The 16793-nt window shown below is 38.7% G+C and overlaps 1 protein-coding gene across 1 annotated transcript in view; it reads right to left on the reverse strand.

The window, feature by feature from the left end:
* Positions 1-16494, reverse strand: part of DEPDC1B (DEP domain containing 1B) — a gene marked incomplete at its 3' end in the record, with an annotated part of 18271 nt that extends 1777 nt beyond the window's left edge. Inside the window, exons 1-7 of the mRNA XM_010166636.2 lie at positions 16235-16494; positions 11572-11707; positions 9330-9457; positions 6275-6405; positions 5166-5213; positions 4667-4807; positions 1-44 (exon numbers count right to left, since the gene is read on the reverse strand). The exon at positions 1-44 is cut by the window's left edge and continues 117 nt beyond it. Coding sequence (XP_010164938.2) covers positions 1-44; positions 4667-4807; positions 5166-5213; positions 6275-6405; positions 9330-9457; positions 11572-11707; positions 16235-16467 — 861 coding nt within the window. The remainder of the gene's footprint in view (positions 45-4666; positions 4808-5165; positions 5214-6274; positions 6406-9329; positions 9458-11571; positions 11708-16234) is intronic.
* Positions 16495-16793: the final 299 nt, after the last annotated feature.

Raw genomic sequence — 16793 nt, forward strand, 5'->3', positions numbered from 1 at the left:
TATCTGAAGAGCTTCTACAGCCTTGCTGTGCTTTTGCAGCAGACCTGGTTTATACAAGATCAGGAGACTGAGATACATTTTTCAATAATATATTTCCATAACATTTAACATAGTATTTCGAAGTCTGTCTCCACAGATTCGTTTCCCTACTCATTCAAGGCTGCCTTAGAACTCCACTCCCCAAAGAGTCTAGGAAGATATCCCTAGAACTGGACTCACTTCCCACTGGGTACCTTATTTAAGTATTTACAAGATTTCCTTCTGATGCATTGCAAGATATTATAAAAACCATAACCAACAACTCTAGATGTTAGTAGACATGAAAAACTGCAATGTTTTGGTTCATCCTTTGCTCTTTTATAACTCTTGGCTCTAAATACAACTGAGATGTATGCACAGATGTAGCAACCACATTAAAAAGTTAAGTCCTGGGCAACAATCAAATAATCTAAACAAAACACATGCTTATGCATCAATGACAGCTATGAAAATACTGATAGGTCCCTCACACCTATACAAGTTAAATCTATGACTAATTCTACTTACAAACTCTTGAGGAAACACAGAATGTGAGCATGGCAGAGAAATTTGAAGACTGGACAGGCACAGTAAAATATGACAGTAGTTTAGGTACCTATAAAGAGGTCTCACCACCAAAATGTCATCTTTTAGATTTCTAAGGCTCAGTGAAGGAAGCACCTACTACAAATTCGCCTAAATAGCACTAGTATCAGAACAAAACAGAAGTCAGGAGCAAAATATCTGTATGACTGATGTCTAACTAATTTATCTTTAAAAAGGAACAAGGAAGATGACAATGAGATACAATTTTTTTTTTTTATCCATAGGATTATAGAGGTTGGAAGGGATCTCTGGAGAATATCTAGACCTCTCCCCCTGCTCAAAGCAGGGTCATCTACAGCAAGATGCCCAGGACTATGTCCAGTCAGGTTTTTAATATCTAAAAAATAGAGATTCCACAGCCTCTCTTGGACAACCTCTTTCAGTGTTTGACCACCTTCTCATTAAAAAAGCTATTTTCCTATGTATAAATGAAATTTCCTGTGTTTCTGTTCATGCCCATTGCCTCTTGGCAATTATTATTGGATACCATTGATAGAAGTCTGGCTCCCTCTCCTTTACTCCTCCCACATCAGACTTTTATACACAACAATAAAAGCCTCCCTGACCCTTCTCCTCTCCAGGCTCAATAGTCCCTGCTCTCAGCCTCTTCACACATGACAGATGCTCCAAGCCATTAATAACTTTTGTGACCCTCCACTGGGCTCACTTACTAGTGCTGATGAAAGAACCCCCTCAACCTTCTGCAACACTCTTAATGCATCTAAGGATGCTGCTTCTTTGCCACAAAGATATACTGGTGACTCATGATGATGTCCGTGACCACCAGGACTGTCAAGTCCTTTTCAGTAAAGCTGCTTTCAAGTCAGTTACCTCCAGCATGCATGGGGTTATTGCTACCCAGGAGAGGACTTGGCATTTCCCTTTGTTAAACATCACGAGATTCCTGTTTGCCCATTTCTCCAGCCTGTCAAGATCCCTCTGCATGGTAGTACAACCTTCTGCTGCATGAACCACTACTCCCCATTTTTTGTCATCTGCATGCTTGTTTAGGGCACTCTGTCCTTGTTTAGGACAGTGTCCCACCACCCAGGTCATTAATGAAGTATTAATCACTACTGACTCCATTATCAGCCCTGGGGTACTCCCTACCAATTGACTCCTAACTGGACTTTGAGTCACTGATCACAACCCTCTGAGCCCAGCGATTCAGCCAATTTCTGTGCTACATCACTACCCCCTTATTTAGCCTGTACTTCCTCAGTTTGCTTATAAGGATGTTATGGGAGACAGTGTTGAACTCCATATTACAGTCAATATAAACAGCCTTTACTGTTGTCCCCTCATCCACCCAGCCAGTCAGTTCCAAACCATCTAAAAAGTGGAAGCTGTTTGTTATTTAAAAAAAAACCCCAAAAGTGTGCAGTAGTAAGTAGGGCGGCCAAAACAGACAGCATTCCAAGAAAAGGGTGGTAAAGCACTGTAGTTAATTTCATCTTCAAAGTGAAGTTTTTTCTAATTTCAAAGGAATATTGGCAAGCACACTAGTGCATATGTTTAGAAGATGCCCCAAGAAATAATAATTTACCTTAATGAGATTTGTACATAAAGAATCATTATAACCTGCCCAAAGAGCAAGTTTAATCTTACCAAGTTGGCAAAATATCTGATGAACACTGACACGTTAGTCCTATTTTCTTCACTATTCTGAAAACTAATTTCAGATGACCTCTAGAAAGTCTTCATTCAAAAACAGAAGCAAGTGAGACATCTTGACATGGTTATGATTTCTGCAAATATTTCTCAGGACATTAATTTTTTAGACATAAACAAATCACATCATGCCTGCCTCAAAGGAGTAATAATATCATCTGTTAACACTTTATTTTCTGTTTTCTGAAGTCTTCTACTGAAGAGAAAACTTAACCACTGAAGGAAGAAAGTATTCCTATAATCACTGTGGAAAGGTTGTAATTCCCTGAGGGCAGCAATATGAAAAGTCAGACTCAAAGACTGAAATCTTGGTTTATAAATGTCTTAAGATTTAGAATTATTGCAAATTTAGCAAGCCATACTCCATTTAAAAAAACACAGAAATGCAACTGCAGACATGGATCTGCTTTTCCATATTTTGTAAATGCACAACTTGCTAATCAATTACTGCTCCACAGGCAGCATTCAGTACTAGCATTGAAGCTTAATACCAAATAATATTCTAAGGAATGTGTATTATCCTCTACATTTACCTATAGCTTCATAATGGTCTGTATATCACCCTCATTGTTAAGATTTAATTACATATTGATCAGAACCCAAAACTTTTCCCTTTCTCTCTCAGCTGAACCCCCCAAAAATGTTTTCCTTCTCTCCTTCTCCCTTTGCCCCCAAGAATCACAGATTGAATCCCAGAAGAGAGTCTGAGTGGTTAGAAAACACCTTGCTACCAAAACTACAAATCAGGCATCTCAGCCTTATATTTACTTGTTTATTTTCTTATTACCAGTTCTAAGTGATTTTGAGTATGAAAAGGAGAGTTAGATTTCACCATGGGTATGCTGAATTGTCTTCTTGAACACCCCCCACTGGCTAGATAGGGAGCATAGTCTGAATTATAAAAAGTAGAAGAGACACCTGGGGATCATCTGGCTCAACCTCATTCCCAGGTCAGTGAGACTGCCTAACTCAGCTATCCCAAATCATCCTACTTAGGCCAAATACAGCTTTTCAGCCATTCAAATACCTGTGCTGGGTGTCTGGAGGAGGCTGTTTAGGCAAGACTTCTAGAGAAACATGATATTTTCAAACATACACTGCCAGTACTTTAAAGTGAATTGTATAAGTATGAAGACTGAAAACAAACCAAGTAGTTCTTGAAAGCCTGTATTCCCATGATTTTTTGTGTAAATCTATTTTTGTTTGTAAGGAAGAATTTCATATTAATACCTCATTTTTTGTGAAAGAGACCACAAAATTATTTTTTTACTTTTTTTTTTTTTTTTTTAAACAGTGCACAATTTCCTTTCATTTCCACATAAACATTGTCAGGAATTCTTTCATCTTAGTTTTACATCTGCCAAATACTGCATAATAAAACTCTCTTAGAACCTGAAAGATATTAAATACAATGGAAAAGCAAACAGAAAGACAGTATGAAAGGAGAGGAAGAATTCTTGAAGTTATTATCAAGAATGTCTGTTGTCAAAGAAAAAGAAGTCAAAAAAGGAACTATATTCAGTTTGAAGACTATCAACTAACAAAGTATAAAAATACTAAATTCCAGAAATAAGAGTCTTATTCTGAATTCCTTTTTCACCTCAATAGTTTATTAAAAGCAATGTTGTTCCCACTTAAAGAAGCCCAGAAAAAAAGGCATGCTAAAAAGCACAATTACTTTTCAACTCAGTTATTCTTTTCTGAAATATAACAATAAAATGTGATCAAATATTTTCACATTTACTGTTTTTCAGTGAGCCATCTATAGCTACAGGATAGGTGAATTTGATGCAGTGTGAACTGTTAAAAGATTTTAGTGAATAATTAAACAAATATTTATTTAAAGCACTAGATTAGTTAATATCTATTCTAAGTTTAAGCAATTAAGGATTTTCATTTCCTTCAGATGTCACATTGCCAGGGTTAAAAATCGATCCTTACAGCCCTAATCCTTTTTAATCTAGACTTCAGTCAAGCAATTTCTAAAAGCTTATGTGAGTTTTTAAGATGCCTAGGCATTTGCAAAAAAAAAAAAAGAAAAAAAAAAAGAAGAAAGAAAAATCTGTTAAAATCCATCTGTTAGGTGTGGCAGTGCTAAGCAATGAACAGAGGCCTTTGAAAATTATAAAGACAAGCAACGGAAGAGTTTGGACTAAAGTGATCAAAAAGACACAAGTATAAAACTGTCTTGTGATATGAAATAAATTATGATATGAAATAAATTATGATATGAAATAAATTATGATATGAAATAAATTTAAACAGCTCTAGTCCCAAAGAAATGAGCTGCAACACTACCTGGGTATGGTAAATTAATTCCAGGAAGTTAATTCAAAGGAATATTTTTTTCATTACATCTCAAACTACTTACCTAACACACTAACAAAAACATCATAAAAATGAAATGTGAGAAGAGGCTCTTTCCTCTGGCCAAAATAATCCACTATAGTTTTGAAGACATCTCTTTCAAATCCTGAGTATGAAGGCTGCTTCAAATCTGAGCAGCTGGGCCCTAAAAAGGAAAAAAAAAAAATAATTTGCAGTCACTAACCAGATCACTATTTTCTAGTCCACTCAATAAGAATGCAACTTCAAGCAGAAAAAAAAAAAAACCCACAACCCAAAAAAACTAAAACTTAAATTCATTCTTCAAAATATAAGTGAAATTGTATTCATCTCTTGAAATAAGCTGCACTGGCAGGAGAACACATGTTGGTTGATCTTTTCTAACTCTGTTTAAAGCAATGATCAGAAAAAACATTGACTGCAAATATAAAAAGGACTCAATGAAGTAGTAAAGGCACAGCAAGTTCAATTGATTTTTATGGAGGTGTGTTTTGGGGTTTCTTCCCCCTTCTGAATTTACTTACAATTTGCTAGACATTTCATTGCTGATAATATCCAGTGAGGTAGTTCCTCTACATAGGGGAGAAACAGACAGAAATTAAAAGGAGACAAAAACTGAGAAAAATGTTAAACTGTAAGATAAAAGCAAAGTTGAAAATTCTTTAAGAAGTTCCTCCTACATAGTAGATTGACTGATTGCAAAGGCAGGCTATACCTTTTTGCAGGATCTAGCTGGAGTTGCATCTATACTTTAGTTCCTCCAGTATTCAGTATCAACAAGTTACACCTACTGCTCTTGCAACTCAATCAGCAAAATGGGTCATATCACAAGTCTTTAACCTGCCCTGCAAAAATCAGCCAAACTAGTTCAAGCTACACCTTCCCTAGCAGATTACAGTGAAGGTGTTTACTTTGCACTGAAGATGATGAAAAGCACTTTTACATTCAGTTCTGTAATTTCTGCAAGAAGGAAGTTAACATCTTGATGTGCTCCAATTGTCTTTAAAATGAACACGTGTATGCTATAAAAGAGGTTTAATTCACAAATGAAACCAGGTTCCAGTCTCATATTTCACTTCTCTACAAATCTTGTGGAAAACATGGTGGCAATAATATTGTGATACACCACAGCAGCAAAGATGCTTTACTTTCTCCCTGATGTGCAAAGCAATTTCAAACTCTGTACTAGTTTCAAAACACACTGAATGAAAACTCAGAACTGAGAAATTTTAAGCATTTCTCAGTGTGCATTTTGATTCTTTCCTAATTTTTAATACACATTTCCCTTATGTAAATACTCCAGTTCAGGCAGTTAAGGGCTGGGCTGACAAAACTAGCTTGAAGTGAACAATATCCCTATCTTTATAAATTAAAAGTTGCTGCTCTTTCACCTTCATCTTTCAACCCTGCTAAAGCAGGAATATGTTTAAGCAAGTAAATATGGAATAAACACTGATTCTTACTATTGGGATGTCAGAGGACAACGACAGTATACTGTGTAAAACCTCTAGTATATATGTGGTCATAAAAGTATAAAAATAGTATATGTTAGTATAGATTAGAACTAATACTTTTTCTTATACTAGTAAACTACAATATAAAAAGATTAAATAAAAAATTCTAAAATACTCACTTGATTTGTCTTCTAAAGTGACAATGCCTTGCCTATTGACATTGTATGCATTTTGGACTATATGCTTTGAATTCACAAGTTTTGTGTCTAGCACTTCATCCAAAGAATCCAAACCCAAGACCTTTTGTAATCTGTAAAAACACATAAACACGTAGTTGATATATCATCTAATCTAAAAAAGGCAAACGTAGGATTAGGATATGATTCTCAAGAAGACACCTCTCCATTCCATAGAATCATAGAATATCTGTGACCTATAAAGATCAAGTTCAACTCCCTGCTCCTCATGGGACTACCTAAAACTAAACCATACGACTAAGAGCATCATCAGACGCTCCTTGAACTCTGACAGGCTCAGTGCTGTGACCATTTCCTTGGGGAACACGTACCAGCGACCAACCACCCTCTCTGTGAAGAGCCTTCTCATGATGTCCAACACGAACTTCCCCTGATGCAGCTTCATTCCATTTCCTCAAGTCCTATCACTAGTGTGCGGGTTTTACCTGAGATATAGTTAATTTTCTTCATAGTAGCTGGTAGGGGGCTATGCTTTGATATTATCAGCAATGAAATGTCTAGCAAATTGTAAGTAAATTCAGGGGGGGAGAAAAGCCCCCCACCAAAAAACCCACTGTTTCAAAACAGTGTTGACAAAACAGGGATGTTTTAGTTACTGCTGAGCAGGGCTTACACAGAGTCAAGGCCTTTTCTGCTTCTCACACCACCCCACCAGCAAGGAGGCTGGGGTGCACAAGAAATTGGGAGGGGACACAGTTGGGACAGCTGATCCCAACTGACCAAAGGGATATTCCATACTATATGACATCATATTCAGCATAAAAGGCTGGGGGAAGAAGAAGGAAGAGGGGAAGCCTGGAGTGATGGTGCTTGTCTTCCCAAGTAACGGTTATGCATGATGGAGCCCTGCTTTCCTGGACTTGACTGAGCACCTGCCTGCCAACATTACTCTTTTTTCTTTCTCTTTGTCTCTGTTTTGTCTGCATCCCTATTTATGAGGTGACTCACCAAACAATGGACCAGTATTATCTCTGATTCCTCTTTTGCTATTAACATATTCTAAAAAGCTCATTTTGTTGTCCTCCCAGTGTTGGCCAGCTTGAGCTCTAATCGAGGTTTAGCTGCACGAATTTTCTCCCTGTATTGGAGAACAGCATCTCTGTAGTCCTCCTGTATCACCTGTCCTTGCTTCCAATGTCCGTACACTTTCCTTTTCCACCTAAGTTTTAAAAGATCCTTACTTAGCCAAGCCAGCCTTCTACCTCAATTGCTTTCCTTTCAACACTTTGGAATTGCCTGCTCCTCTGCTCTTTAAGGGATGGCTTTTAAGAAGTGACCAGCATTCATGGACCTCAATACCTTCAAAAGCAGATTCCCCGGGGACCTGACTAACTGGGTCGTTCAGCAGTCCGATGTGTCCTCTCCCTATATCATGGTTGGTGTTTTGCTGGCAGTTTTTCTCCTTTCACCAATGATTTTAAACTCAACTACTTCATGGTCACTATAACCAAGAAAGCCACCAATCACCACTTTGCCCATGAGTCACTCTCTGTTTACAAATAAAAAAATCTAGGAGGGCACCTTTCCTAGTTGACTCCCTTAGTACCTGCACCAAAAAGTTATTCTTCAACATGCTTCATAAATTTCCTGGACGTGTTTGTGTCTGTTTGTGTCTGCTGTATGATATTCCCAGTTGTTGCCTGGGAAGTTAAAATCATTCATAAAGACAAAGGCAGTTGATCTAGAGGCATTCGTCAATTCAAGGTGGAGAGAGGATAGGGAATCCTCCATGTCATATGTCCTGTCTGCCTGATAGGCCTGTCCCATGGAAGGTAGAGCAAGATTCCAGTAGTCTACCTCAATCTTAGAGTCCCTGATAGTCCTCAACATACTCACCTCCTCTGCCACTAAACAGAGGAGATCCTCTACCTGGGTGCACCTCCCACAGATGCACTCACTACAGCCAGCCTGTACTGACATAAGAGTAGGGCACACCCTGCAGCTTGACACCTGGGTGGCAGCGTGCTCCCATCGAAGCTATGTCTGGGAAGCTGTGCCAGTCATGGTGGGTGCAGAGTTTAGAGAGGACATGGCCTTTTGCCAGGTGGGTACCATTGCTTGCTGGTCAAGCTGGCAGAGCTACAGCACCCTCCCTGTGTGCCTTTCTGCACAAACTGCCCTGCCATTCCCTGTTTGCAGGACTACTGGTTGCTAATGCTCCATAGTGGCTTCTTATACATATATAGGTGCTTGGCTGCCATTGCTCCTGGCCCTGCCCAAGTCTCATAAGCCATTGCCGTATGAGCTGCGGGCTCCCAGTGAGTCTCTCTGCTCCCGAGGTTTCTCTGGTTCAGGAAACCCACCTCTGCACTGTGCCAGAGCACTCTGCTGCAGTTTGTGCCAGCACCAGAGCTGCTCATCTCAGCATCAAGTTTATTAAGTGGAGATAATGTGCCAGGTTTAAAGAAAATTAATCATTAGTAAGGCCTCAATTGTGCTATAAAAATAGTTAAAGTATATATTTTTTTTTTTCTCCTCCATAAATAGTCTAAAGTAGTGCCTTTAACTTTGCATACAATATTCCTTTTGCAAATAGTAAAGAATATCTGAATCTCAAAGCCTTCTGCACTCAATTAAATACTCCATTTCTTATCTCATATGAAGTATTGTACTTGTCATTGAAAGGTTTCACGGTATTGTGCTTTTACAGAAGTGCTTCTATTTCAGAGCAACAAGAAAAAAAAAAGAAAGACTGAGGAAAAAAGTGATTAAACAAGACAAAGCCCACACAACAAAAGGACTTGTATAATACAACAGGAAAAAGAAAAGTCAAAAAGTATTAAGTACAATAAATTTTCTTTGCAAACTTTATTTGCCAAATGCATTAGCCAAATAACAAGCAGTATATTTAGTCTAGCCATAATGGCTTTGATGGCAGCGATGAAAGGTGAGTGGGTGAAATTACAAGCACTACCAGAGAAGTCTATTACCTACTACAGTTTTACTCCAACAGCAAATGACTCACAAGTATACTCACCGTGACAAAGTCATGGATTTCCATATCTCTTCTATATTTGTTTGTGTTAGCTCTCTGCGGAACACAAGTTTGCATGCTGGTACTTCCCCTATAGCTATACTGTGTCGCTTGTGCCACATCTCAGAGTTCTGAAATCAGAAGAAACACTTCTCATTAACTGGGGACTTCTCAAGTATTAAACAGTATAATATATTTTAGGTTTCACAGACGTGCAGCATCTTTTTAAGTTACGTAACTTGTCCAAAGCTGAAAAATTATATGTGTCGGAATAGCCATTAAAATTCAGAAGTCAATGTCCTCTAGTCCTGTGTTTATATCCTCTCCATTATTAAAATCAGTTCAGCTCACTTGTTTTAAATTACCACTTTAAGATTAAACATCTGCTTATGGATAAAATTATAGGAGAAATATTAGATATCAAAGACTGACTGATATTCATCCTTGTTCTGCATATACTGATCATAACTAAACATTAATTTCATTACCAGGTTCTATACATGAAGAAAGTGAAAGCAAATAACTACAGTTGAAGACACCCATTATATCTAGTCCACCATTATAACAGAATAAAGTAAAACAGCGAATGCAAGAGACTAATATCCTTTACTCAACCTTCACATCCAAGCTTGATGCTTGAAGATTGTCATCAAGTCGATGGGTGGACATACAATACAGTTTATGGCAGCAGCATACTTTTCAAGGCAATACTCCTAATCATTCCTAGGCCTTTGATTTACAAGACAGAGCAGTCCTAAAGCTCATTAACAGTTCCTTGTGATCACAACCACCGATAAAATGCACTCCAGGAATGCACTTACTTACTCCAAGCACTAATCACCTGTCATTCCAAGACACTAGCTTAGAGCTAGTTTGAAAAAAATAGCACCCTCTGAAATTGTATCTGGTCTGCCACATCAGTATTTCACTACACAGACCCGTGCCTGTCAATCCATACACAGCCCAGAAGTGCTCTGATTGATGCTGGAGCAATTTAGGGTGTCACCACTTTCAGCTGCTTGTCTACTTCACCCTTCCACTGGAAGCTACACCTTCCTATAAAAGAGTCAGCAGAAAGAAGCTTATCCCTTTGCCTACGGTCCACTGTATTAACCAAAACTGCCACTGAAAGAGATTTTGAGCTATGCCAGGGTGTACTCTGTCACATTTGAGTCAGATGTATATAGAGAGTCTTTTGCTAACTTTTATCAGGCCAGGCTGCTTGGATGGAAATTTAGAGCAGACAGTTAGAAGCTGTAACATGTTAAAGCTGCAGCAAATACTTGTTCAGTAACTAAAATACTCTATTCTTTTTACTTGTTTTTGGTACTATCTTCTACTTACTGTTGAAGTTTTAAGGACCATGCTTTTTCCTCTTCAGAAGACTGCTGTACATGAAAGTTGTACTCAATCTACACACAGGTAATTGTATTACAAATATGGAACAACTATTTGTTCAGGATCTCTAGATGTCCAGGAAAATGGTAGGAGCTACTTTTCCAAACAAACTATTGATCACCAAGAAATCCAAATCAAGTTCTGCACCGATGAGCATTAATAAAAAGGCCAAAATTATTGAAGAAGTCCCAAGAGTTCACAAAATATGAGAACACTCACATACCAGATACATATAACTCCAGAAGCCTAAGCTTCAAAGATATTCAGGTGGCAAAAGTTGATACAATTTTTGTTTCCTCATAAAAGCAACAGTTTTTTTCCCAAGAACTTTAGGAAGGCTGGATCAATGCAGGTGAGTATGGGGCAGGATGATTCCCCAAGCTCGAAGAGTAACAATGAAACCAGGACCACTTCTCTTTAGCCACAACATACTCCTTGCGAAAAAGGAAATGGAATTGCTAACAATCTCATAGCAGCTAGGAAGGAAGTAACACCGTATATATTCTGCTACATGAAGTGTCTGAATCAGAGTTACAGTGTAAGTGACAGTAAAGTAACTATTTTGTCTTGTAAATGCCCTACTGGAATCTGAGCAAACTGGAGTGCAAGCATACTGACAAATACAGCCATGCTGAACTTAGGATGCACAGGACACAGTAATCTGTAGCAGGAAGAACACTCAAAGCCAACATCCCCAGCAAATCATTAAGAACAACCTTACTTCACGTATATTTAAAATAAAAATATTTTGCATTTAATTTTGTAACCAAGTATTTTGTGCTACAACAAAGAGATTATTAGTTCAGTTTTGCTTTCCAAATATGGAAATTAAAACTGGATATCTTACCATTGTGACTGTTTTCACTGGGATGTGTTCTTGGGAAGTGCCAGCCTTCAGTTCATTCCAGTCTGGAAATTCAATTACTTCCTTTGCACATGAAGGTTTCTTTGGGTATGGCCTTAGTGGTGAGGAAGGAGGAAATCTACAATTAAAGAATATTTTTAAAGCCTTCCATATTTACCAGTGCAAAATTGTAGTAGACCTCCACATGCAAAAACACAACAAATGCTTTGGACATTCACAATGCGACTTAGCTGCCTGGAGACTGGTGTTGAGTGACATGTGACATGAGTGACATTTAGTGTCTTGTTTGGCCTCCATCTGCTGCTTCAGAACAGTTCAGGCCTTTTGCACCTCTCATGACATAGCTGAATCTTGGGTGAACAACTGATATTCCAATGCATCTCAAATAGCACAAGCAGCCTATGCATAGACAACAGATTTGAGTCTTCTCTAGAAGATTGATTCTGCTGAAAAAGCTGTGGGCAGATTTTCCTTATGTCATTTTCCCTGTGCTAGCATGCATCTCGTAAAGTAAAGCTACATAACTAAGTCAAAGCTCAGATTTAATTAGTGCACATGCAAGTGTCCACACAAAGTTTTGTCCATGTTACCATTTTCTTCTGTGTTTACATGCTTTCTATGCAAAGATCATATCCTGCAGCTCTTTTCTGGAGTCTTTTTCCAGCTGGTTGTGCAGGAAACTCATTGACTTTTTAAGGCATTTCAAGAAGTGCCTTGAAGAAATTAGCAGACAAAAACCCTAAGCTAGTCCTTGCAGAAAACAAGAAAAACAAAGTTTCCCAGATCACATTCAGCTCAGTCACATCTCCAGCTTGACCAGAATTAAATTACCGCCAAACTTAAGTCAAGACATGTACAAAGGAATTAATGGCAGCACATCAGAAAAAAAATCAGTTTGATAGTAACATACCATCAGACTAGACTAGATCAGACCTTGTTTACCTGCACTCCTAGATTTTAGATGCTGAGATTCCTGATGCTTCAAGAAATTGCTTCAGCTTCGCTCACTCTTTTAATCAGAATGTAAAAGACAGTTATGTCTGTGATCACATAACAAGTGCTTGTGCACCACCGCATAGCATGCATTTATATCCTACCAGAAAGATTCTCATGCTCAAGAAATCCTCAGGTTTTCTCTAAAATTTCACCCCATCTTCTCAAGGCAGTTCCAACATTTAATTAGTTTTTAAATTAGTTTTGTATTGCAGTTTTGTTAGTCCAGTAGTGTTATACTGCACAGGTTAAACATGTTATGGTTTTGACCATGCACAGAGCCCATTTGGCATATTCCACAGTGCTCTTTCATTAACAGAATCTCTGCAACACAGGGAGATACCAATTCCTTTGAACAAACATTGAGGAGAAGTACTAAGCACATTGCACCAATTCTGCAAGACTTACTCTGCCTTTTAAAAGTAACACAGATTGCATTGCAAATGTTCAGTTGTTGAGTGTTCTCAACTATTTTTCAGCTATTTATTTCTTAGTTTAATGTTATAACATCTGCACCTTTTTTTTCCCCTTTGCCTTACAGTATTCTCTACAGTTCCCTGTTTCTTCTTCAGTTCTTCACAATTTTTGCTTTATATCATTTGCTGTCATCATTCTCAATCAGCCAGTAAATGAATGAGTTCTTAAAAGAAGAAAAAGGAGGTGCATTCCCCTTTTCCAGGTAGCATTACAGCAAGATCTGGATAGGGGCAAGTTTTCAGATGAACAATGAAAAGCCTCTGATTTTATGATGAACAGAGCAACATTACCTAAAGCTAGCAACTAAGGAGCATTCCAAAGCTGACATGTCAAGATTAGCATGGTTTATAGCCAGCAACATTAGTTTTAGGAGTTTATACAAGAAGGAAATAGAGATACCTATTTGTGTTCAGGGCAAAGGACAGAGAATAGGGTCAATTAATGTTGGTATCAATGGTATAACAAGTACCACAGCTGAATTCCCAGAAGTTTACTAGCAATGGAAGAGTACAAACCCTTTTGCTTTTAATACAATTGCTTAGATTGCAAAAAATGTAAAGCCTAACAGCTTCCAAAAGTTCTCATTTATTATTTAGACTTTGCTGAGCCAGTAAGTCAGGACACACAGACAGATAGTCTTTGCTACTTTAGAAACCATACTAGTTCTCACCTTGACCTTTAATACTTGCCCAATATTCTCAGGCAAATCAACATTTGGCAACATCTCTTTAGTATGCTCTATGGAGTGAATAACAGCAGACAACTACATTTACATGCAAAGTTAAGGAATGACATAACTGTGCACCACAGTGTGCAGTTACAGTGGATTAACACAGGAACCTATAGTAAAGGTATGAAGCATATCGAGGTTTCTGGAGTAAGCACCGTCAGTGGAATTAGCAGTGACTTGTACTGCTACCCCAAACAACGCAGTGAGACAAGTATTTACAAAGCAACATGAGGAAAGTCCACCAGAGGGAGCTGCCAGCACATTAAATACATGAACAAAAGCAGGCTGGAAAAAAGATGTATAGCTCCATAAATAGGAGAAAAGCATGTTTTGACACCTAAAGCCAAACAACAGAACCATGAGTAGCATACATGGGTTATTTATGCATCAAGTCTCCAATTCCAGACACATGAAAGGTATGCAGTTTTAGTAAAAAACCTGTGCAATTAGTATCTTAGTTATCTTTTGAACGGGAGGTGGAGAAAGAACATCATTAAGGTAGCTACAAGGAAAGAGCTCTCTTGTCCAACAGCAGATCATTAGGCAGAGCATATAAAAAATGAAAAGCAGAAATATTTCACCCAACCAACTTCCACAGCCTGCAGCTCAGGAAAGTCATGGCTGAAAATACAAAGGAGAAAATAAAAAAAATAATTTTAATGCGTCACAATGCCAATGCAAAACAAGCACACACCAACCACAACCACATAAACACAACAAACCTGTGAAAACCTCATGAAGTTCAAAAAAGCCAAGTGCAAGGTCCTGCACCTGGGTCAGGGCAACCCCAAGCACAAATACAGGCTGGGCAGAGACTGGATCATGAGTAGTCCTGAGGAGAAGGACCTGGGGGTACTGGTGGACAAAAAGATCAACACGGGTAGGCAATGTGCGCTCACAGCCCAGAAGGCCAATAACCGTATCCTGGGCTGCATCAAGAGAAGCGTGTCCAGCAGGTCAAAGGAGGTGATTCTGCCCCTCTGCTCCACTCCCATGAGATCTCACCTAGAGTACTGCTTCCAGCTCTGGGGCCTCCAACATAACAAGGACATGGACCTACTGGAGCAAGTCCAGAGGAGGGCCACCAGGATGATCCAAGGGCTGGAGCACCTCTCCTATAAGGACAGGCTGAGAGATTTGGGGCTGTTCAGCCTGGAGAAGAGAAGGCTCCGGGGAAAACTTAGAGTGGTCTTCTAGTACCTGAAGGGGTTACAGGAAGGCTGGGAAGGGACTTTTTACAAGGGCAGGTAGTGACAGAACAAGAGGCAATGGCTTTAAAATGGAAGAGGGCAGGTTTATATATTAGGAAGAAATTATTTCCTGTGAGGATAGTGAGACATTGGAACAGGTTGCTCGGAGAAGCTGTGGCTGCCCGCTGCCTGCTCATCCTGGCCAGGTTGGATGAGGCTTTGAGCAACCTGAACTAGTGGAAGGTGTCCCTGCTCATTGCATGGAATTAGGTGATTGTTAAAGTTCCATCCAAGCCATACCATTCTATGATAATATTTCTTTAAGTATATAACAATAGACATAATAAGTAGGAACACAGCAGTATTGCTGACCTATTTTCCCAATTGCTCTGCATGAAGATAGCTCCCATTTCCTCGAAAGACTCACCATGGTATAACTTACAAAACCACACTTAATGTAATGGTCATTTTTACACTGTGTTCTCACTGAACAGGATTCTGCAAGATAGTACAAATTCAGAACCTGCAACTTCTGGATGCGCAAACCTTAACTGAGGTCACAAGAGGTCAAAGAACCCACTGCAGTAATGCTTAGCTTTCATTACAAAGAAAATGTTTTTCCTCTGTTAACAAGCCAATAGTTGAGAGGTTAAACAGGGATAAGTAAGCAAGCATCCTTGAGGACAGGCAAACAAAATTGTGACACTCTTAAGACAACTTCAATCTACAACCCAAGGAGTATAGAAAAAGGTTATATCATGAATGACTTATAAATTCAGAAGGCCTTTCTCTTCCTCAGAATGAGTGGAAAAAGCATCCAAAATAGTCAGAGGGTTGAGGGACAGGAAGGACAACTGGAGCTGGATGCTCACTCCCGTCAATATCTTCTTGATATGCACTCTTCTAACACTGACAAAACTGATGTCTAACAACAGCAAAAAGAACTTGCTACCTTGTAAAAGCTGCAAAAGCTTTTGTTAGTATCCAAAGAACATAACTGAGTAAAAGTGCCTTTCAAAAATACTTAAAAACAAACAAGCAACAAGCAAAAAAACCCCTGAAAAACCAAGTCAAATATTAAATCATCACAGTTGCCTATTACTACAGAAAATAAAGTCCTTAAAAGGAATGGGGGAAGACACGTTAACACCTTTTCAAAGGCATTCTACAAAAACTTTTGTAAGACCAATGTACAAGAGTTATTACTCCTTGTTTCCAAAACCCAAAACTTTTCAGTAGCTGTATATAGGTTTACCTGTATAAATGGCTATCATCTTGAAAGTCCTCTTTGCCCCATCTTCCTTTAATATCTTCAATAACATGATTTTTCAGGAATTTTTTAAGCAGCTTAACCGTCTGATTGCGAGTCACTTCTGGGCCAAAGTTTTGATTAGAGACAAGCAGTTCATGCAAACGGTCCACTGCCTCCGAGGCTTTGAAGCAACGCTCGTAGCTTTTGAAGCGACACCGATGCTTCCGTAAAGGCATGCCAGCACGAAAAACTTCTATTATCTCGTTCCACTAGGGAGGAAGAACAAAGCAAACGGTTAAAGGAGCTCTTCTAGAAACACTTCAGTTGTACAAAGCGAGACCAGAATGCAGACAAATCCGAAAGCAGAACTACATACTTTTTTGATCATCTGAGTTTACAAGAACATTGAAACTTAAAACTATGATTTAGACAGTTGAGATCTGAGAAAAAACACCGGATTTAGGAAGCTGAAAGATCAAGAGCCCCATACTACCTCCGGCTCCACAGATACAGCTTTAACCTCCCCTTGGCTTTTAACTTCACAAAAGGCTGCCCTAAAGCT

Source organism: Antrostomus carolinensis, unplaced genomic scaffold (assembly GCF_000700745.2).
Source record: "Antrostomus carolinensis isolate BGI_N321 unplaced genomic scaffold, ASM70074v2 scaffold2334, whole genome shotgun sequence".
NCBI classification, from domain to species: domain Eukaryota; kingdom Metazoa; phylum Chordata; class Aves; order Caprimulgiformes; family Caprimulgidae; genus Antrostomus; species Antrostomus carolinensis.